This window comes from Entelurus aequoreus, linkage group LG09, assembly GCF_033978785.1.
Source record: "Entelurus aequoreus isolate RoL-2023_Sb linkage group LG09, RoL_Eaeq_v1.1, whole genome shotgun sequence".
Taxonomy (NCBI): Eukaryota; Metazoa; Chordata; class Actinopteri; order Syngnathiformes; family Syngnathidae; genus Entelurus; species Entelurus aequoreus.
The window spans coordinates 33,719,576-33,743,020 of record NC_084739.1 but is presented as its reverse complement, the minus strand read 5'-3'; the positions used below and the strand labels follow the sequence as shown (position 1 = coordinate 33,743,020).

Genomic DNA, 23,445 nt, shown 5'->3' with positions numbered 1-23,445 from the left:
CCATCTTGATGACCTCTCAAGGAACTCGGAAGAAACATTTTGCTTTTCGCGATTTGAATGGGTTGTACAGTCGAAAACGACGCAAGCATAGGGCATATTTCTTCAAGAAAAGGCTAAATGGCGCCCAGTACCCATTGAGAACAGACGCTAGCATGACCACCACGCATATTTAATGAGCTGGACGTGAGCCAAACGTGATGTCATGTAAATCGAAGCAATTTATTATGATCCGGTGCCGGATCATAGTTTATTTTGGGTTTTCATTCACCTGTGGTTTAAGTTCTGTTTCAGCAACCCTGTTTTGTGTTTCTTGGTTGTCATGGGTGCTGATTGTTTTCACCTGCCTCTGATTAGTGTTTGGGACGCTCACCTGCTGCTGGACACTAATCAGAGAGCTATTAAGTCCTGGTTTTCCCCTCACTCAGTCTGGTGCTCTTGTTTGCTCAACACAACTGTCACATTGATTCCCTATGATTCTGGTTTTCCTTGTGCTAAGCTTCGCCATGGCTTCCCAGGCTATTCGGCACGTTTTTCCTTGTTTTGTATTCGGTATTTTTGTATTGGATATGATTTATGGTGAGAATAAACCATCTCCTACCTGCACGCTGTCTCCGGAGTTCCTGCTATCATCTCGTAAGAACAATCCGCACATCACCATGCCTCCTCGTCCTCGACATCGTTACAGAAAAGCACCAGACTGAGTGACTAAATGGCTCTCTGATTAGTGTCCGGCAGCATGTGAGCGTCCCGAACACTAATCAGAGGCAGGTGAAAACAATCAGAGCCCATGACAGCCAAGAAACACAAAACAGGGGTGCTAAAACAGAACTTAAACCACAAGTGAATCAAAACCCAAAATAAACTATGATCCAGCACCGGATCATAACACACAATGATAGAGCGCTAAATACAGAATTAAAAAAAATCACAATCATGAAATGTTTTGTAAAAATAATAAATGCAATTTATAATGCAATGCACTAAAACCATACAATTTAACAAGAAAAAATTAAATTTTAAGAAAATTGTTTAAAAAAAACAAATCCTTTTTGCTGTGTAAACAAGACTTGGTAAATCTGTCCTTGGATAGTGATTTGAATTCTAGCCCACATGACACGTTCAAGCCGTGTCCCACAGACTATGCACAACAGGCTGTAACAGGCTGCAACAAACGCACCGTCAATGCAACGTTGTGTCCTGAGTGAGGGCTAGCAAGTAAGCCAACGCCTGTGCAGTCGTTTCTATGCCTATTTCTATAATCCTCGCCTCCATGGCCACATATGGACTACATTTTCAAGTATCACTGGATGACTGGAGGAACTGCTAAACATGCATCGTGCGACACATCGAGCAAAAGCGCAATAGACAAGAAGCCATGCTCACCGCTATAGCTCGTTTGATCGCAGTTAAATTTGTAATCGACTTAGTCTATGTGCATTTGTTTTGATTAGTTTGTGTCTCGTTTATGTCAGGGGAAAATCGATTGTTGGCGATAACTAAGACAAAAGTTATTAGCCAACGAAATGAACACTGGTACAAATACAGTAAGTATTGAGCAATCATAGAGAGGAGCAACCGGGAACCTGTTTTAAAATGGTTATATTATCATTCATATGCCAAAGAACATATCGTGATTTACATCGTTATCGCAAGTGGCTGCAGTATATATCGCACCATAGATTTTTGGCCATATTGCCCAACCAAACAACCACTACAGTAGAACTGTCAAATGATATGGATGATGTTGGAGGAAGCTGGACCGAAATGTCTTCAATAGGCAGGCGGGGAAATTACTCAAAAACGATGAAGAAGAGGACCACGGCTGATTTACTATAGAACAAAGTCATGTAGGGTCTAAGATGTGTTAGTGATTTGTTTCTGGGTGTCTTGCAATGCTCAAATTATGATAAATGACACAAATGGATTCTAAACTGTTACAGCTCCATTGATGAAGGACAATTGGTGGGGTTGCTCTTGTCTTTTTGGCAGCACTGTAGCTAAAGATTTAGAGGCTTTCACATCTTGTAAACTTTGAGGCTCTACCATGGCCTACATGAAAAAAGTGTGTATGTTACAGCGGCTGCTCTAACATAAGACTCTTAACCAGTGTCTCTTTGGGGGCTCTTTCCAGTTAAAGAGATTTTGTGTTTGTTGAAAAGGCTGTGACAATGCATGTTTGACATGATTTGCAATGTTTCCCCCCTGCAGCTGTTTCACTGGCGCTCGCTTTGAACGGAGTCTTCACAAACACCATCAAGTTGATTGTCGGCAGGTATGTTATATCTTTTCAAACAATAACAATGGAATGAAGGTGCAAAGACTGCATATGTAACTTTTAATGTCGTAGAACAATTTAGGGTACATTTCCATTGTCATAAGCTGTAAAAACAACCAATTTAAGGATATTTACTTGACCATGTTACAATAATTGAGACAAGTTCTTCTTAAAACAATCCGACTCTGCCAAAGTAAGCAAAACATTTATACAGTAGTATTTACGTGCCCAAAAATAAATGACAGTGCCCCTTAAGCCACATTTCCAACAAGCTTACCAATGTATGGTCTGGATCAGGTAAACCTACAGTCAGGGGCGTACTGCACTAAAAACTGGGCCCTCATATTTGAGGCTAGTCACGCCACCCTAAACCCAACATCACCCCATACACACACACTTAATTCGCTTGTATGCACTAATATATATATGTATGCTTGTATTGCATGGATTTGGTTGAAACCAGCTTTCTAAAACACATGGATAAACATGTTTTGGACTTTTCACAGATGGAAATAACATATCTAAATCAGAACATATCTAGATAAATCCAAACATTTTATATAAAGTGTCAAGCATCTGAATTTAAATACCGTCATTTCGGTCTACAAACCTCTAAATTTTTCTAAGGCTTTGAAGCCTCCGCTTCATAGAATGTTGCGGCTAATTCGTGGATTTGTGGATGTCTGTCCATGAAGAGACGCAGCACATTCACGCCCACGCACGCACACACACACACACACACACACACACACACACACACACAAACACACATGCACACACCCTTGCACTTGACTTTCTTTCCCTTGCACATCTTCTCTGCCATCGAAGGCCATTATATGAGGAACACCAGTAACACCATTTCCTCAATGTATCCACTGTTAAGTACAACTTCACTGTGGACACAACTTACCTATCATGCTGTGTTTTGTGTTCGCGTCATCACTTTCGGGTCAGTTAAGTAAGTTTTTTTTGCCACACATTGACAAAATGCACACGGACCAACCCCAAAGCCGAAGAAGATCGACCAGATCAGCGAAGAAGGACAAACTGCTGTACGGAACATGAATCCGCCATCACTAAGAGGCCCCAAAAGGGCGGACCGCTCAGAGTCGTGTAAAAAGAAAGTATAATCAACTAAACAACAGGCGCCATCTTTGCTACCAAGGAGGTGTGCGGCTGTGCCCGGATGCATGCAATAGCTGTCGTTTTGACGTTTGTTTTTCTGATTAAATAAACCTAATTAATGTGTCTATACATACATCTAAACATCATCAACTTCCAATAAAACGTGCTTTTATTACGTCAACATATTTAGCTTTTTTCATTAATGACGTATTTCTTGCCACTTTATGTTGTATATTTTTATGAGATTTCCAGTTAATTTTCTCATCCATTATTACCCCTGAAATGTGGTTTATTTTACTCGTTTATTGTACGTCTATTTGTATTTGTGCTTGACTTTCTTTAAAAAGCTGCAAACTGGTAAATTGATTGTTGATTAACTCTTGGCAGTTTTAGCATTTTAAAAGACTCAATGTGTATTTAAAGGCCTACTGAAACCCACTACTACCGACCACACAGTCTGATATTTTACATATCAATGATGAAATCTTAACATTGCAACACATGCCAATACGGCTGGGTTAACTTATAAAGTGCAATTTTAAATTTCCCGCTAAACTTCCGGTTGAAAACGTCTTTGTATGATGACGTATGCGCGTGACGTCAATCGTTGAAACGGAAGTATGCGGACCCCATTGAATCCAACACAAAAAGCTTGGTTTTCATCTCAAAATTCCACAGTATTCTGGACATCTGTGTTGGTGAATCTTTTGCAATTTGTTTAATGAACAATGGAGATAGCAAAGAAGAAAGTTGTAGGTGGGATCGGTGTATTAGCGGCGGACTACAGCAACACAACCAGGAGGACTTTGAGATGGATAGCAGACGCGCTAGCCGCCAACCTCACCTTGACTTCCTCCGTCTCCGGGCCGCCGACCGCATCTATGATCGGGTGAAGTCCTTCGTCGCGCCGTCGATCACTGGAACGCAGGTGAGCACGGGTGTTGATGAACAGATGAGGGCTGGCTGGCGTAGGTGGATAGCTAATGTTTTTAGCATAGCTCTGTGAGGTCCCGTTGCTAAGTTAGCTTCAATGGCGTCGTTAGCAACAGCATTGTTAAGCTTCGCCAAGCTGGAAAGCATTAACCGTGTATTTACAGGTCCATGGTTTAATAGTATTGTTGATTGTCTGTCTATCATTCCAGTCAGGGGTTTATTTATTTTGTTTCTATCTGCATTTAAGCCTGATGCTATCACGTTAGCTCCGTAGCTAAAGAGTTTCGCCGATGTATTGTCGTGGAGATAAAAGTCACTGTGAATGTCCATTTCGCGTTCTCGACTCTCATTTTCAAGAGGATATAGTATCCGAGGTGGTTTAAAATACAAATCTGTGATCCACAATAGAAAAAGGAGAAAGTGTGGAATCCTTGTACCTAAGTTACGGTCAGGGCGAAAAAAGATACGTCCTGCACTGCACTCTAGTCCTTCACTCTCACGTTCCTCATCCACGAATCTTTCATCCTCGCTCAAATGAATGGGGTAATCGTCGCTTTCTCGGTCCGAATCGCTCTCGCTGCATTGCAAACAATGGGGAAATGTGAGGAGCCCTTCGACCTGTGACGTCACGCTACTTCCGGTACAGGCAAGGCTTTTTTTTATCAGCGACCAAAAGTTGCGAACTTTATCGTCGATGTTCTCTACTAAATCCTTTCAGCAAAAATATGGCAATATCGCGAAATGATCAAGTATGACACATAGAATGGATCTGCTATCCCCGTTTAAAAAAAAAAAAATCATTTCAGTAGGCCTTTAATAGATTGTATGTTTAATATTATGATACCTCCGCATTGATGCCTGTCTGTCTTTGTGTGTACGTGTGTGTGTGTGTGTGTTTGTTTGTGTGCGTGTGTGTGCATGTCTGTGTGTGTGTGCGCATGCAGTTTGCGTTTATTAATTTGCCCTTTTTTACAGCATTGTAAAAGGACTTGAATTGATGTAGACAACGTTTAGCTGGCTGACTCTGGGTAAAATTATAGTTTAAGTTTTTTTTCACACAACTTTGTCACACTTTTGATAGTTAGCTAACAAGGTAGAAGCTAACACTCTTACCGAGGCTGTGTCCGCATCCTCCCTTCAAATGTCTGACATCACGTCTCCGCTTTAAATGCTTGCGTATCACAAATGTACTGCCATAAAAATAAGGTCCGCTTTGCAAAATGAGCGAGGTATTCATGTTTTTAACAAGAATAAGAGGAAATGGCTTCACATTTTATATGTTATCTGTAACGATTTGGTCGCATGATTAAGCGGGGGTCGTTTTCCCAAGATGCAGACGGACTTCGGACACAGCGTACAGGTAGGAAATGATTTATTTACCAATAAATCAGGCAGGAACAAGCTAAGCGTGCTCATAGCACGGGAGGCAAAGCTAACGGGGGCTAGCGTGGTAGCTTTTAAACAAAAGGAGCTTAGTGTGAAAGCTAGCATAACAAAAGAACCTAGCGTGGAAGCTATTATGTAAAGAGCAGGAATCAAAACCGTCGTCATCTGTTGCGTGACGCAATTTAGGAAACCAGACTGACTGACCGACCGGAAAAGGCAGGATTAAATATCACTCTGATCAGTGCTCGGGAAACAGGTGAGCGTCCCGAACACCAATCAGAGACAGGTGAAGACAATAAGCACCCATGGTAACAGAAAACAAACCCAGGGGTGCACAAAACAGGAACTTAGGGAGTCCAAAAACCAAACATAACATGATCAGGGCAGCGGATCATAACATTATCACTGGCAATGTTTTTGTGAGTGACCCACTTCTGGCCGGAAAACACGAGTGATGACGTCACGACTATTGTTGACAATTTTAATTGTCGGCGACAAATTTTATTGTCGATATTCGTCGACAAAATCCACTAATCATTGCAGCACGAATGTACAACACAGTATTTGTCCAAGCCTCCCCATGTCTTTAAAAACTTGTGACACCTCTGTTTCTATGTTCAATTGACGGTCCTCGAATAGACCAAAGTCATGGGCAATGAGATGCAAAAGAGAAACTTGTACACAACTTTCTTCTATGCTGCCACAGAGAATTATTATACAGTATTTTTAGCTTTCTTCTTCACCTCATCCTTGTTACAAAAATATTTGTGCTGTGTGTGAAAAGAGAACTTTGATGACATTGTGACGTCTGTGTTAAGTGATGTGTTCGAAGTTAGGTTTTAACTCTAAACCATTTTGGTTTTTGAATGGGGGTGTAGGTAGTCCGAAACACTTTGTAATTAAATTCAAGCAACCTTATTATTGTTCAATTTATATATTGATATATATATATATATATATATATATATATATATATATATATATATATATATATATATATATATATATATATATATATATTGATATATATATATATATATATATATATTGATATATATATATATATATATTATATATATTGATATATATATATATTGATATATATTGAAACATTTATATATATATATATATATATATATATATATATATATATATATATATATATATATATATATATATATATATATATATAAATGTTTTTTATATATATATTTCTTATTTATCTTAACAAATATAACATCATTTTTTTTATATAACTTACATACTTCCATGACAGAAAACAACTTAAAAATTTACAGAAGGCTAGGGGCACCCATGTGTTGGGGCCCCTGTACAACATCTTTACTTTTGACGCCCCTGCCTAGAGCAGTTCAGTTTTTCAAAAACACCATGTGGTTTGTAGGCAGCATGGTGATATTTCTGTCAGCTACATAATTAGCACATTCATACACAATTAATTCAACGAAAATAAAACTTGTGGTTAGCATTTCTGCCTCACAGTCAGGAGGTTCTGGGATATAATCTGGCTCAGACCTGTATGCATGGAGTTTGCATGGTATTCCTATGCTTGGGTGGCTTTATTTGCATAGTCCATAAACATGTACATGCAATTACTATACCACTTATCCTAATTACAGTCATGGTTGGGATGGAGCTTATCCCAGCTGACTTTATGTACGAATTAGCATACACCATGGACTAGTCTACAGCCATGGATGAATGTGAAATGTTTTTTGTCTATATGTGATTGACTAGTGTCCATTTTAGTGTCAACTGGGATAGGCTCCAGCTCACCCACCGAATGAGGACAAGAGGTGTAGAAAATGGACAGATAGATGAAAAGTAATGAGTATTTCTGTTTTCTTCCTCAGACCTAGGCCTGACTATTTCCAGCGGTGTTTCCCAGATGGTCAGGTGAATGCAAAGATGCTGTGCACTGGAGAACCACATCTGGTCTCAGAGGGGCGCAAGAGTTTTCCCAGTAGTCATTCCTCCTGTGAGTAGCAGCAACGTCATTTCCACCGTGACTAACACGACAGAAAGTGATATGCAGTATATCATATGCTACATAACGTAACTTTTTTTTAAAAAGATATTTCCATGTAAGATAACTGGATGTTGTTCTTTTTACATCTTTTGTTTTGTCCTGTTCAGCTACTCAGACAAATCCTATTTGTTGTACAGGTTTACTTTACAAAAGAAAAGTGTGGGATACTTCTCTTGTTGCCTTATTTGTGTTTGACTTTATTAAATGGATTTGTATTAATGTTTGGCGGAGCCGGACCGGAGCAGGAGGGGATAGAAAAAGGAAAAAAAAGGAAGACAGAGGGAGATATTGCGGGGACGAAAGGGGATAAGAAAGAGAAACAGCAACAAAAACAACAACAACAATACCAACAACAGCATAACAGCATCAGTAAATAAGATATGTACAAGTATCATAAAACAAAGTGATGGCAAAGAAGCAGTTAGTGGAGTAAATATCAATAACACAGAAATGACAATGAACATTATTGCACTACAAATGGAGCAATACAAACACTAATATAAATACCACTATTAATAATGAATAATAATAATAATTACCTCCATTATCAACAATATAATTGTTTCAAATGCAACAATACATATATGTAATGATAACTTTAATTAAAAAAAGAAAGCAGTTAAATGGAAGGGAATAAGGAGAAGCAAACTGTATTAACCTTGTAGATTGTTATAGTATTATAGGTTAAGCTTTGTCAGTGTGTAGTGTTTTACCCAGTTACCCCTTAGTGGAACAACTTTAATATATGTTTGATGAAACATGATTATACTCATGAGTGTATGTATGTATGTGTATGTATGTATGTGTGTACAGTGAATGTGCTTGTGGATGTATGTACCGTGAATGTGTATGTATGTACGAGCGTAGGTACATATGTATGTGGGTAAGTACCAATGTGTGCGCGTATGCATGAATAAATGAATAAATATACATATGTGTGTATGGATAATTGTGTGTACGTGAGTATGTATGTGAATTTGTATGTACAATATGTTTGTCTCCCAGTGTGTGCGGGAACCAAAGTATGGCCCCAGAGAGCCCAATCCGAAACAGCAGGTGCGGTGTTCAGGGAACAAGGGACCACCAGCCCCACTGTAGCCCCCTGATGGAAGAGAAAAAGAAGGGAAAAAAAGATAGGCGATCACAGACATGCTGACAAACAAGGTCACTACCCCAGCAGCTGGCCGACTGGCAGCACTGTAGAGTTCTGCAGCGGGGACAAGACCCAGCAGAGGCCCCATCCGGAAGGGGTGGACGGTGGGACCCAGGGGCCCCAGACACGCAGCCCGGCTGCAGTAGCCTGAGGCGCCAACCCCCGCCGGACAAGCAGGCACTGAGGGCGCCCCCCCCCCCAAAAAAAAATGATATATACACATCCATATATACATACATACACATATATATATATATATATATATATATATATATATATATATATATATATATATATATATATATATATATATATATATATATATATATATATATATATATATATATATATATATATGCACACATGCATACATACGTACACATATACATACACACACATATATAAACAAACAAATCCATACACAGGCGAACCAGCCGATAACTTCACCCACCCACCCCTGTCCCCGAAGTCCGCGCCGGCCGAGGAGGCAATGAGGGGCACGCCGCACTCCTGAACCCCAACCCACCCATGCATGTGATGTGGGAGTGTACAGTATAAGGCCCCCAGAGTGTCTACTGTGTATTTAAAATTTGGTCGGCCATTACAGCCGACCTCCAGTCCCTATTGATGTGTGTATTGTAGCGTGAGGGAGATATGTATGCTTGTGGGGACTAATAATTGGAGGACATCAAGGCCTTAGTGGGTCCCTACCAGAGGTGGGACCAAGTCATTGTTTTGCAAGTCATAAGTAAGTCTCAAGTCTTTGCCCTCAAGTCCCGAGTCAAGTCCCGAGTCAAGACAGGCAAGTCCCGAGTCAAGTCCTAAGTCAAGACTGGAAAGTCTCAAGTCAAGTCCCAAGTCCTGCATTTTGAGTTTTGTCATTTTAACCACAGACTAATATATTTACACAGTGTATGCTTTTAAAACGCTGTATTTATTTATTAAAACAAGTGCATTTGAAATTGCAGGAAAAAAAATAGTACTGACATTGCACTTCATGATAGCACTATTAACCAGTCATTTTAAACATTTAACTCATTCCTTTACAGAATAAACATATTTGAAAAAACAAGTGCAACCGTACTTATTTGCACAAAAGTGTTAACATTGTATTTCCATGGCATATTGCATTGTAACTAGTTCCACAGCAGTTTCTATCCTGTTCTTACCTTATCTCATTGATCTCATCTCATACTGTATGTGTGTTGATGTGTGCGTACACATGAAAAACATAACAAATACATGAACATAACAATGAACAGAGTTGTACTTTTTAGATGTCAGGGCCCTATGCAATATGAACACATATTCTTAATATAGTATACATTTTAACTGACCTTTATTTGACTATGTCTGTCTTTTTGTAGGTGGCTAAAATATGCGGTGCTGCTGACTGCCGTCTAACGTTACGTTACTCTGTGTGATACATTGACTAACGTAACGTTTTATATTTGTACCTCATGCAACCCTGCTTAAAAAAAAATCACTTGACAAAAAGTATGAATAAGGTAGCGAACTGAAGTGGACGCAACAGATTGCCGTGTTTGCAATGATGTTATAACCATAGACATCTTATAAGTAGACGCAGCATTGGCTGCTTTGACGCGAGAAATTCGGCCGCCATCTTGAAGTGGTGATGAGGAGCCAGCGAGCAGCCTAAACTGACAGTTGACAGGTAGAAAATAAAGATGCCCGGCTGGTGTTCAGCGTTTTCCTGCTCAAATGAGCGGACTGTTGAAAATAGGAATCGGGGGATTACTTTTCACAAGTAAGATTTAACATTAACATACTATTGCTTGTATTTTGTGAAAAGAATATCACCACAGAGTTGAGAAGGAGCAAAGATCTTCAATATTTGTATGTGAAAATCACAAAGAAATCTTCTGGAGGAGGATGACGCCCCTACAGGGGTTTGGTTTACAAACTTTCAGCCCCACCTAAAACAAAATTCACCAGCCACCACTGATTATGATGCATTCTCATTTTAGGCAAAGTATAAGACAATACTTTCTTTTCAGTATAATTGTAACCAGGAATAAGTCTTCAAGTAACAATATTCAAATACTAACATTGTTGGGTAAGACAGAATTTGGTTTTATTCTGAATCCAGTGAAACAAATTGGTGGTTTTAGCTGATATAAAGACTTTCAGGTCTTTATATATGTTTATGTTTAAGTATTTGGCAGACACTTTTATCCAAAGCGACATACAGTACATAAAAAATACATACAAAACAATCACTGTAAACATTATCATTTAAGGGAAGAATGTAATACAAAATATAAATGCAAAGTAGTGAGACATAATAAACTCTCTGCTGCTGCAGCAACATACAAACTGTAGATACAGTCTACAGGTCCCTAAGATATATTACAGAGGTGGGTAGAGTAGCCAGAAATTGTACTCAAGTAAGAGTACTGTTACTTTAGAGATGTATTACTCAAGTAAAAGTAAGGAGTAGTCACCCAAATATTTACTTGAGTAAAAGTAAAAAGTATGTTGTGAAAAAACTACTCAAGTACTGAGTAACTGATGAGTAACATACACACACATATCATATATATATATATATATATATATATATATATATATATATATATATATATATATAAATACATTGATATATACAGTATATATCCATCCATTTTCTACCGCTTATTCCCTTCGGGGCCGCGGGGGGCGCTGGAGCCTATCTCAGCTACAATCGGGCGGAAGGCGGGGTACACCCTGGACAAGTCGCCACCTCATCGCAGGGCATACAGTATATAATTTATATTTATTTATTTTGCCGTTTTTGTTCACGTTAAAGGTGTTTTAATGAATATACATGCATGTTTAACATATAGATTCCTTTCTTTCATGAAGACAAGAATATAAGTTGGTGTATTACCTGATTTTGATGACTTGCATTGATTGGAATCAGACAGCAGTGCTGATAACGTCCACGTTTTCAAATTGAGGAGAAAAAAAGTTCCTCCTTTATGTCCTATACCACATGAAAGTGGTTGGTTTTTGGCATCTTATTTGTCCAGCTTCCATATTCGTTTTTATACACTTTACAAGAAATACATTGGCGGCAAACTCCGTAGCTTGCTAGCTTGTTTGCGCTGGCTTTTGGAGATTCTTATTTTGTTAGCGCAGGCGCGATGGAGCGGCACTTTTATTGTGAAGACAGGAACTGTGCGGTCAGTCTTTAGGCTTTTGACGGGAAGTACGGTTGAAATAAAAAAGTGTCTTTTTTCCTTCACACTTTTGATTGATTGATTGAAACTTTTATTAGTAGATTGCACAGTACAGTACATATTCCATACAATTGACCACTAAATAGTAACACCCCAATAAATTTTTCAACTTGTTTAAGTCAGGGTTCACGTGTGACGGTCATGTGACTGCCTGGCTCTGTTTGATTGGTGAAACCGAGTCAAACGTCACCAGTGACTGTATCTGATTGGTGAAACGGAGTGAAACGGAGTGAAACGTCACCAGTGACTGTATTTGGTGAAACGCAGGCAGTTTGAAGGTCTGTCTGACAGACCAAAACAAACAAAGCGTACATTAACAGATCGATAAAAATGAGTAGCGAGTAGCGAGCTGAATGTACATAAAAGTAGCGGAGTAAAAGTAGCGTTTCTTCTCTATAAATATACTCAAGTAAAAGTAAAAGTATGTTGCATTAAAACTACTCTTAGAAGTACAATTTATCCCAAAAGTTACTCAAGTAGATGTAACAGAGTAAATGTAGCGCGTTACTACCCACCTCTGGATATATAGATATCTAATGTATTCATACATTGTTTATGTAGGATATACGCATGTATATATAACCTAATCATATTGTTTCTTGAATTTAAAAATAGCTGACCGTTTTTTCCCCCTTTTCTGGGGCGGTATAGCTCGGTTGGTAGAGCGGCCGTGCCAGCAACTTGAGGGTTGCAGGTTCGATCCCCGCTTCCGCCATCCTAGTCACTGCCGTTGTGTCCTTGGGCAAGACACTTTACCCACCTGCTCCCAGTGCCACCCACACTGGTTTAAATGTAACTTAGATATTGGGTTTCACAATGTAAAGCGCTTTGAGTCACTTGAGAAAAAGCGCTATATAAATGTAATTCACTTCACTTCATACTAAATGTAATTCACATTATATTCCCAGTTTTGATCTCGGACGTCTGGTCACTTTTAGCATATAAGAATATTCTATTACTGTTAAGCAAACTATGAATAATAAAACTCCTTTATCATAGCTACACGTATGACAAAAAACGCATGAAAATCAGTGGTATTCATTGAGGTAAGATTAATTAAATGCGCTGACAGTTCATTGCTCCTGCCAAATGAATTGCACTGAGTGGAGCGGATCACCACTCCAAGATGGCGGCCCCGCGTCTCGTCAGCGGCAGTAGCGCTCAATGCTGCGTCTCCTTATAAGTTGTCTATGGTTATAACGTTAGCAGTGAGTTTACAGCCTCACTGATTTAACTACACAGCAAATAAAAGTTACGTTACTTAGCCAATAAGCGTTAGCTTACATTCAAAATGTACCGTTCTTTGTGAAACTTCAAATGTCGAACGAAGTTGGAAGTTGTTGCGTCTCCGTGTGTAATCTTCGAACCGCATGTTTTGCTTACTGCAATTCGTTTTTTGTTGACCAAGTCGTAGTTTTTATACCCGAACGAAACTATCTCTGGCATAATTTTTCCTCACTGGCGCATTGTTTGACAGCTCTTCTTCGTTGGTTGTCCTGCAATTTGATTGGATGAAAGCTGTGGGATGAAAACAATGTGGATCTAATTTGATTGGATGTTGTACTGACAGGCAGCACACACGCTGACAGACACACACGTACACAATGAAAGATACGGAGTGCTCCTGAATAACTTTTTAGTCTTTGGGTTTTGGGGAAAGTAGCAAGTCTTGTCAAGTCAAAAGGCTCAATTTCAAGTGAAGTCACAAGTAATTGATGTTAAAGTCTAAGTCGAGTTTCAAGTCTCTTTACATTTTGTCAAGTCGAGTCGGAAGTCATCAAATTCATGATTCGAGTCTGACTCGAGTCCAAGTCATGTGACTCGAGTCCACACCTCTGGTCCCTACCATACCGAGCCCCCCAAACCCTAAGTGTCTAACATGCAGTTAAAATTGAGGGATGGGCGAGCAGGGGACAAGTCAGGAGGACTGGAGCCCCATAGAGGCATCCTCATCCCCCCACCATGCCTTCTTGCGGGACAATCCCTCGAAGTTTTATATGTGTGTGTGTGTGTGTGTGTGTGTGTGTGTGTGTGTGTGTGTGTGTGTGTGTGTGTGTGTGTGTGTGTGTGTGTGTGTGTGCTACAAGTAAGAGGAGCAGAGGGCCTGCACCCCCGAAATCAAAACAAAAGAGCGACCAACCCCGTTCTTTTTACATCTTATGACCGCATATCATTTAGCACATACTGTAACTGTGTTACCTCTATAACAAACATATTCACCCAGTTTGTTTTTAAACAGTTTTTTGTATCCAGAAACTTTATTAGAGTTCCTCCCTTGCTGTTCTTACCTCATAAGGGCCTTTAATTATTCAAGTGTTTTCCTTTTGTCCAGCTGTGATTTGCAGGCTTGGAATGCTTTGCTTTCGGCCATACAGAATTTAGTAGTGTCCAAAAGAAAACACTAAGCTATTATGTATATCTTAAAAAATACTCTTAGAATTAATATCACTTTTAATTTAATTGCAATCATCAAATAAAAATCTAAAAACATTTGTGAGGAAATAGTTTTGGTTCAAACAAATATATCTAAGGAACTATAAATTGCATATTTCCACATTGAATTAAGATGCATCATTAAATTCCAAATGTATAGTAACTGCTTGTGTACAAAAAAACTGTTAAGTAGTTTTTTAATGTATTTCATTACCATCCAGTAGTGTGCTCACTTTGAACATAACAAAAACACAGTCACACCTTTTTTATGTTTGTAATATGAAGACCGAATCATATGCAAACCAAAGCAATTTTTCTGATAAGTAATAATGTGAATTGAATGAATCCGGACAAGCGGTAGACAATGGATAGATGGATGGCATTCCAGACACACAAAAAAATATTAACATTAAACACATTTTATAGAGAACCTTAAAAATGTACATAGAGAAGCATACAGTATGCATCGCTTTCTCCGCAAACCAGAAAGAAGAAAATTATGGGAAGTGAAGGATCACCGGCAAGGCTGGAGTAAAAATTATAACAATATCTTGTGTGAGGTTAGATAACAGAAATAGTCGATTTCTGACCTTCTTGAACTTAATTTGTACACAATATACTACCATTGACTCTGGACATGACTGACCTATGTTCTAAGCAGAACCTATTTTTATCTAATCTTTGTTTAACAGGCCTCGTCTTATTGCTAGTCGATTCTTGCAAAGTTTTTGGTTTGTTTGTGTTTTTGATGTGACAGCAAACTGTTTTTATGCTTTCATAAAAAAGTTAATATGTAAATTATTGAATATGCTCATAGAAATGTGTTTGATTCCACAAATCTTGTTCATCTGTGTGAATTGTTTGAGACAATTCTTAAGTCGTCTATAAGAATCTGACAGCCCTATAAGTCTACCAGCATTTTAAACTGATCAATATGTTTTCAGATATGTACTGGGGTGTGTTACAACTGTTATACAGCCCTTCGTTGACATCATGTGGAGGTTTTAATTACATATATAAAAATATATCAGCTAGATATCAGTACAGAAGAAAGATTATTAGAATTAGGTCACTGAGCAAGCTGGAGCCATAACAATTTTGAGGAATATTTTTGTAATATATGTTCTAAAGATACAATATATATATATATATATATATATATATATATATATATATATATATATATATATATATATATATATATATATATATATATATATATATATATATATATATATATATATATATGTATGTATGTATATATATATATATGTGTATATATATATATATATGTGTATATACCAGAGGTGTGGACTCGAGTCACATGACTTGGACTCGAGTCAGACTCGAGTCATGAATTTGATGACTTTAGACTCGACTTGACAAAATGTAAAGAGACTTGCAACTCGACTTAGACTTTAACATCAATGACTTGTGACTTCACTTGGACTTGAGCCTTTTGACTTGACATGACTTGCTACTTTCCCCAAAACCCAAACCTTAAAAAGTTATTTGGGAGCGCTCCGTATCTTTCATTTTATACGTCTGTGTCTATAAGCGTGTGTGCTGCGTGTCAGCGTGTGTGCTGTCAGTACAACAGCCAATCAAATTAAATCTAAGTCGTTTTCATCCCACAGCTCTCATCCAATCCAATTGCAGGACAACCACCGAACATGAGTTGTCAAACAATGCGGCAGTGAGAAACAATTATGCCAAAGTTGGTTTCGTTCGGGTATAAAAACTACGACTTGGTCAACAAAAAACGAATTGCCGTATGCAAATCACGCAGTTCGAATATTACAGACGGAGACGCAACAACTTCCAACTTCGTTCGACATTTGAAGTTGCACAAAGAAGGGTAAGTTTTGAATGTAAGATAACGTTTATTGGCTAAGTAACATGAGTTTTATTTGCTGTAAACTCAATGCTAACGTTATAACCATAGACATCTTATAAGGGTACGCAGCATTGAGCGCTACTGCCTACTGGCGCAGACGAGACGCGGAGCCGCCATCTTGGAGTGGTGATCCGCTCCACCAGTGCAATTCATTTGGCAGGAGCAATGAACTGTCAGCAAATTTAATTCATCTTACCTCACTGAATACCACTGATTTTCAAGCGTTTTTTTTTGTCATACGTGTAGCTATGATAACGGACACATGTTTTGGCGTTTTTATTATTCATAGTTTGCTTAACAGTAATATAATATTCTTATACGTTATTAGTGACCAGACGTCCGAGATCAAAACTGGGAATATAATCCCAGAGAAGGGGGAAAAAAACGGTCAGCTATTTTTAAATTGAAGAAACAATATGATTAGATTATATATACATGCGTATATCCTACATAAACAATGTATGAATACATTAGATATCTATATATTTTAGGGACCTATAGACTGTAACTCTGTTGCTGCAGCAGCAGAGAGTTTATTCTGTCTTGACACTTTGTATAGATATTTTCTATTACATTCTTCCCTTAAATGATAATGTTTACAGTGATTGTTTTATATCTATTTTTTATGTATGTCGCTTTGGATAAAAGCGTCTGCCAAATACTTAAACATATATAAACACCTGAAAGTCTTTATATCAGCTAAAACCACCAATCTGTTTCACTACATTCAGAATAAAACCAAATGCTGTCTTACCCAACAATGTTAGTATTTGAATATTGTTACTTGAAGACTTATTCCTGGTTACAATTATACTGTTAAGAAAGTATTGTCTTATACTTTGCCTAAAATGAGAATGCATCATAATCAGTGGCAGCGTGAATTTTGTTTTAGGTGGGGCTGAAAGTTTGTAAACCAAACCCCTGTAGGGGTGTCATCCTCCCCCAGAAGATTTCTTTGTGATTCTCACATACAAATATTGAAGATCTTTGCTCCTTCTCAACTTTGTGGTAATGTTATTTTCATAAAATACAACCAATAGTATGTTAATGTTTGTTTTTGCAAATGTGTTTATTCTGTAAAGGAATGAGTTAAATGTTTAACATTGTTTAAACTATTAAAATGACTGGTTAATAGTGCTATTATGAATTGCAATGTCAGCACCATTTTTTTTCCTGCAATTTCAAATGCACTTGTTTTAATAAATAAATACAGCGTTTTAAAAGCATACACAATCTGTGTAAAAATATTAGTCTGTGGTTAAAAGGACTTGAAAGGACTCGAAACTAAAAATGCAGGACTTGGGACTTGACTTGAGACTTTCTAGTCTTGACTTTGGACTTGACTCGGGACTTGCCTGTCTTGACTCGGGACTTGACTCGAGACTTGAGGGCAAAGACTTGAGACTTACTTGTGACTTGCAAAGCAATGACTTGGTCCCACCTCTGGTATATACATATATATATATATATATATATATATATATATATATATATATATATATATATATATATATATATATATATATATATATATATATATATATATATATATATGGTGTGTAACGATTAATCGATATATTGATTTATATTCCTACATTCAACCACATCGATTTGTTCTCGGCAAGTTTCCTTTCCAGGAGATACGCATTAATCCAAGATCATTTTTAAAGGGAATTCATCGAGTTTGTCGATACTAGAAAAAGGAAAACATTGGATTTAATGTTAAAGGGGAAATGCACTTTTTTGGTTCACAAGCATCAAGAAAGACATGACGACAGATGGATTTTATTTTAATGCTAACTTGTAAATATACATAAACAAAAGTATGCTTACACCTGCACTATCCAGTATTTATTTCACAGTTAGACTGCTTGATATATTTTTGCCAAAAAGTTACTGAATTGATTTCTACTCACTGGATCGTTTTGGATCGTATTGTTCTAAAAAAAAATATCGTCCCTGAATCATATCGGCAACCACTAACTCTGAATTTAATCAAATCATTGTTAAAACGAATCGTTACACCCCTATAGTCATACCCCAATCTAAAGTTGTATAAACATATTACTGTCTAAACAACTGAGCTACAGAATTCAAATTGTACATCAAGGCTGTGCAGTCTCTGCACAAAGTGATCGATATAAACGTCGCAGTTTTGCATTGAAATAGACGGTGTGTTTAACAGGAAGTAAACTCGCATGACGTCACATACACCGGAAGTAAAACCAACTGATCACACAATTTCCATCTATGAAAAAGCATTCCACATTTACAAATCAAAATGGTAGAAGTCAAAGATATTTAAACACAAATACAAATAATATGGCCTCACAATACAAAGGTCCTGGGTTCAAACCTGCGCTAAGCATCTTTCTGTGTGGAGTTTGCATGTTCTCTCTGTGACTGTGTGGGTTCCCTCCGGGTCCTCCGGCTTCCTCCCACCTCCAAAGACATGCACCTGGGGATAGGTTGATTGGCAACACTAAATTGGCCCTAGTGTTTGAATGTGAGTGTGAATGTTGTCTGTCTATCTGTGTTGGCCCTGTGATGAGGTGGCGACTTGTCCAGGGTGTACCCCGCCTACCGCCCGAATGCAGCTGAGATAGTCTCCAGCACCCCCCGCTACCCCGTAAGGGACTAGCGGTAGAAAATGGATGGATGGCTCGTTTAAAGCCAGATCATTATTTGACGTTTTCTCTACCAAGAAAGTATATTGCATGGCTATTTATTTTAGATACAATAAATAGTGGGCCGGCAGAGGGCACCACCATCCTCTCCGGTGGGCCAGCAGCAGAGGGCGCCACCATCCTCTCCGGTGGGCCAGCAGCAGAGGGCGCAACCATCCTCCCCGGTGGGCCAGCAGAGGGCGCCGCCAACCTCTCGTCGGCCACGAATGTGGTCGTTTCATGGGCGACCGCCTCACCAATTGCGGCGGAGTTCAACTCGCCGTCGCCACCTGACTCTTCCCTGCTGGTTGCGGGGACACTTGGCCTGGCGGCCCACCGCCTTGTCCTCCCTCCACCCTCCCGTGACTTTGGACTGTTTCTTTTTGGGGGGGAGGGGTTTGTAGAACGTCTGGTATCCGTTATGGGAAGGGGGGCTACTGTCAGGCTTGTCCCTGACAGTTTGGTTATGTTTTAGTTTTTCCTCTGTGTTTGTCTTTGTTTCCTGTCAGCGCTCTTATTTTGGTTGTTTCCTGCTTTTCTCCCTGAGTGCTGTGTTCCCTCAGCTATGGCTGATTGGCACCTGGCCACACCTGGTGTCAATCAGACAGATGCTATTTAAACCTGCCTTGCCATCCAGTCTGTGCTGGATTATTGTTGTTCGAGCTGATACTTGTTGATGTCTTTGTTTGCAGTAAGCTGTTCCTGTTTACTAGTTCCTATAGCTATTTACAGTTTGCTGTCTCCTAGCATCTTGTTGTCCTGTTAGCTATATCCAGTTAGCCGTTAGTTATTCCTAGTTCCTGTTTGCTCGTTCCTGTTCCCTGTCTCCAGTTTGCTGTGCCTGTTTCCTGATTTGTGTTTTGCCTTATTTTTATGGACATTAAATCATGTTTTCCCGCACAAATCCTGCCTTCTCTGCATTTTGGGGTTCGTCACCAACACAATGTGACAGGTATAATACTTTTTGGGCACATTCAATAATACTGCAATAATAATGGTGATGTGATAATTTTGGTCACAATAACTTCATTTCAACTATTAATTTTAGTTGTGTTTATTTGACGGTCCTCCACCCCCTCCTTAACCCTTGTGTAATGTTCATATTGTTGTTACTCAGCCAGCGTTTGTGGGTCTGATGGACCCGTTGCATTTTGTGGCTTTTAATGCCTCACAATCAAACCTTCTTTTGTGTTTCTGCACCTGTGGTTCCCACATAAGGTTGCAACATTGTTTGTCAACACTGTCTGCTCTCATTTTCTCGCACATTTCGCCCTCTGATGTTCTGTGTACCTACACGATGTCCTCCTCCTGTCTAGGCCTGCTGTGTGTGTGTGTGTGTGTGTGTGCGTGCGTGCGTGCGTGCGTGCGTGTGTGCGTGTGTGTGTGTGTGCGTGTAGTACACAGAACATCAATTTCCACACTTCTATTAGCCCCGGGTCCAGTGGACCCGGACATCTTATATGTAATAGAAATGTATAGGGGGGGTGTATGGTGTGTGGTTATTAAATATGTATTCTGATATATGTTCTTCACAGAAAATGAGCCAAAGTCAGTGAGTCTCAGTTTGAAAAATTAATTAATTTATATAATTTTTCTTTTAATAAAAAATGAAAACGGGTCCCACAGACCCGAACACCACACAAGGGGACAGAGACAAAACATATTTTATTGCCTTTAGTTGTGATTTTAATGTTAAAGTTTACAATGAATGCACGTTTATTGCATTTTAAAGGGTGTACTTGCATTATCAATTAATTAATTAGTTAATTTGTTCTCAAAATAATGTTGAAAATAATATCATTAATCAGCAATATTTTCTACATCAATATTGTCGTTGAGCAAAATTTGCTATCGGCCCAGGCCTAACTATAATGTACATCATACAAACCTGACATGGGTTAACGGATTAATACTCTCCTTATTATCAGAACAACACAACAACAAGGCAAGCTGAACTGTCAAAGCGAGCACACACACACACACACACACACACACACACACACACACACACACACACACACACACACACACACACACACACACACACCCACACACACACACATAACAATCCCTTTGGGGCCCTCTAAAATGTTAACAACCCCACAAGAGAAGGCGAAAGCATTCAAGGCAAAGACTTGATGCGGAGAAGAGAGTGGAGAGAGAGAGAAAGAAAGACAGGAGGGAGCGAGGAGGAGGAGCAACATTTTACTGCTCCCAAGGAGAGTCGTCTTTTTCCGGGGTTTTCTTCTTTTCCCTTTCCTCTCTAAAGGCTGGTAAATACTCTCACCTCATGAAGCTTGCGTCCCCTTTGACGGCGTCTTGGTTCGTTTATAGCGCTTCCATGGAGGCTGGCGCATGACTTGTAATTCTCTTCCAAACCCTGAGGGGCAGTGTTTTCTTTGTGAGCAACGACAACACTTGTTGACTATCTTTATGAGAGAGAGAGAGAGAGAGAGAGAGAGAGAGAGAGAGAGAGAGAGAGAGAGAGAGAGAGAGAGAGAGAGAGAGAGAGAGAGAGAGAGAGAGAGCTTTCTTTGTGTAGAAGTTTTAAACTTGTAAACATGGGCACCTGAAGCGACATCCACTTTAATGTTGGAGCTGAAACTATTCCTTTTAATTTTCATGTTCACATTACTTTCGAAACCGGAAGAGAAGACGTTTATGAAGGTGGGCTGTGGCTGTCCAACCTGTGAACAAGTCGCGGCAGAGGATAGGCAAATTTGCAACGCTATTCGGCCATTGAGGACATAGGACAAAAAATAATAATACAAAAGTCTTAAATAACTTTTGTAATGACCTGCTGGTGTTGATGTTTCTGTGCATGTGTTATCGATTTTCAGAGCTCACATGTTTGTGAATATACCGTGCCTAAAATATGACTGATGAGTTCAAAAAGGTTCGGTCTCAGACTGGGCTCCTGGGGAGGGGGTCCAGACTGAGGCCAAGAAAAAAAAACTCAATAGCCATAAGCACACAAACATGTTACATAGAATCCACAAAACTTGCAACAGAGGGGAGGGAGTCGGGGATACAGTGGCAGGCTGCTGCTATCTAAAGCGCTGCGCAGCCGTCCATCCTAAGGGATTCAAGCGGTGGTGGAGGCGTGGGGTGGGGGTAGGGGTTTTGGTATGTGTGTGCATATGCCCATTGTCCGGGGTGTAATGTTGTTGTGTCTATTGTTGAAGGAGGGAGGGAGGTCAGAGCGGCTTTCACTGAGGTGTGCTCGGGGGATGTTTTCAGAACAGACTTCTTCTGTTATGAGCAGCGTCAAGGTCATTTGAGGGAGTCAAATCGTAGATAAGGATTGTTGTTTTCCAAGTGAGCAGACATTTTAATGACTTGTCTGATCTAATCGTCCATGCTGGCTCTCAAGATATTTTTTTAAATTTCAGTAAGCATCTCAAAGATGTGATCTAACTTAAGATTCAGTTCAGAAATCGCCACAGTCTGTGTTCCCACAGCTCGAGCCATGCCTTCCATTGCGACAGGCAGCCTTTGGGCTCCTTGGATGGCTGCCATCGTCTTCCGAATTTGACAATACACCAAAGCAATGCCCAGCCCAATCAGCAGATGCCCTGCGATAACGGTTCCTAATAGGTAGATGTCTCCCACGTCCTCGACGGAAAGCACTGAGAGGCACATGATTCTCCATTTCTCCCAGGAGTCTCTCACGTACCTCGCAGCAATTGTTCCGTCAGGGGAGCCATCAGAACCTCTTTTCCTCGTCGAGAAGATTTTGTCAATTGAGTCGAGAGTCCAGCTTATCAATTCCATGTTAGGTGTTTAGATTTCAGAGGACAGCGCAGAGAAAGAGGCTCTTAAAAAGTATAGACAAGAGCAGACAGAGAGCAAGCAGGGAGAGGCAGAGAGGGAGGAACAAGCGACCGCCTCCACCAAGTGCCAAGCCAGAGAAATGGTTGTAAACCTAATAGTTCACAAATAAAGGAGTTTGTAAATCGAAGTTCAATTGTATATTCTAATCAGTTACGGAGGAGGAAAAGGCTAGGAATAAGTATGTGGTAAAATTTCATATAAATAATGTTAATAATTAAGTGACATATTATATGCGTTTCCTCACACAAAATCGGGCCCCCACGTTATATTGTGCAAATAATTTCCAATGTAGTAAAAGCAATGTCTTGAGTTAGTCTGCAATAACAACAATGTGATATATTTTATTGTCCTGTAGTGTAATATTCCCTTTGCCAAGTAAGCACTCGGCTTTGGGATCCTATTCCATATTTTTTGGGGGGGGAGTTTGCATGCATGATTGACTGGTGATTTGTCC

General features: G+C 39.3%; 1 protein-coding gene across 1 annotated transcript in view; it reads left to right on the top strand.

Annotated features, from left to right (window-relative positions):
• The window catches only part of LOC133657368 (phospholipid phosphatase 4-like), a 196,788-nt gene that overhangs the window by 123,220 nt on the left and 50,123 nt on the right, over positions 1–23,445 (top strand). Inside the window, exons 4-5 of the mRNA XM_062058626.1 lie at positions 2,209–2,272; positions 7,591–7,715. Of these exons, the coding sequence (XP_061914610.1) occupies positions 2,209–2,272; positions 7,591–7,715 (189 nt within the window). The remainder of the gene's footprint in view (positions 1–2,208; positions 2,273–7,590; positions 7,716–23,445) is intronic.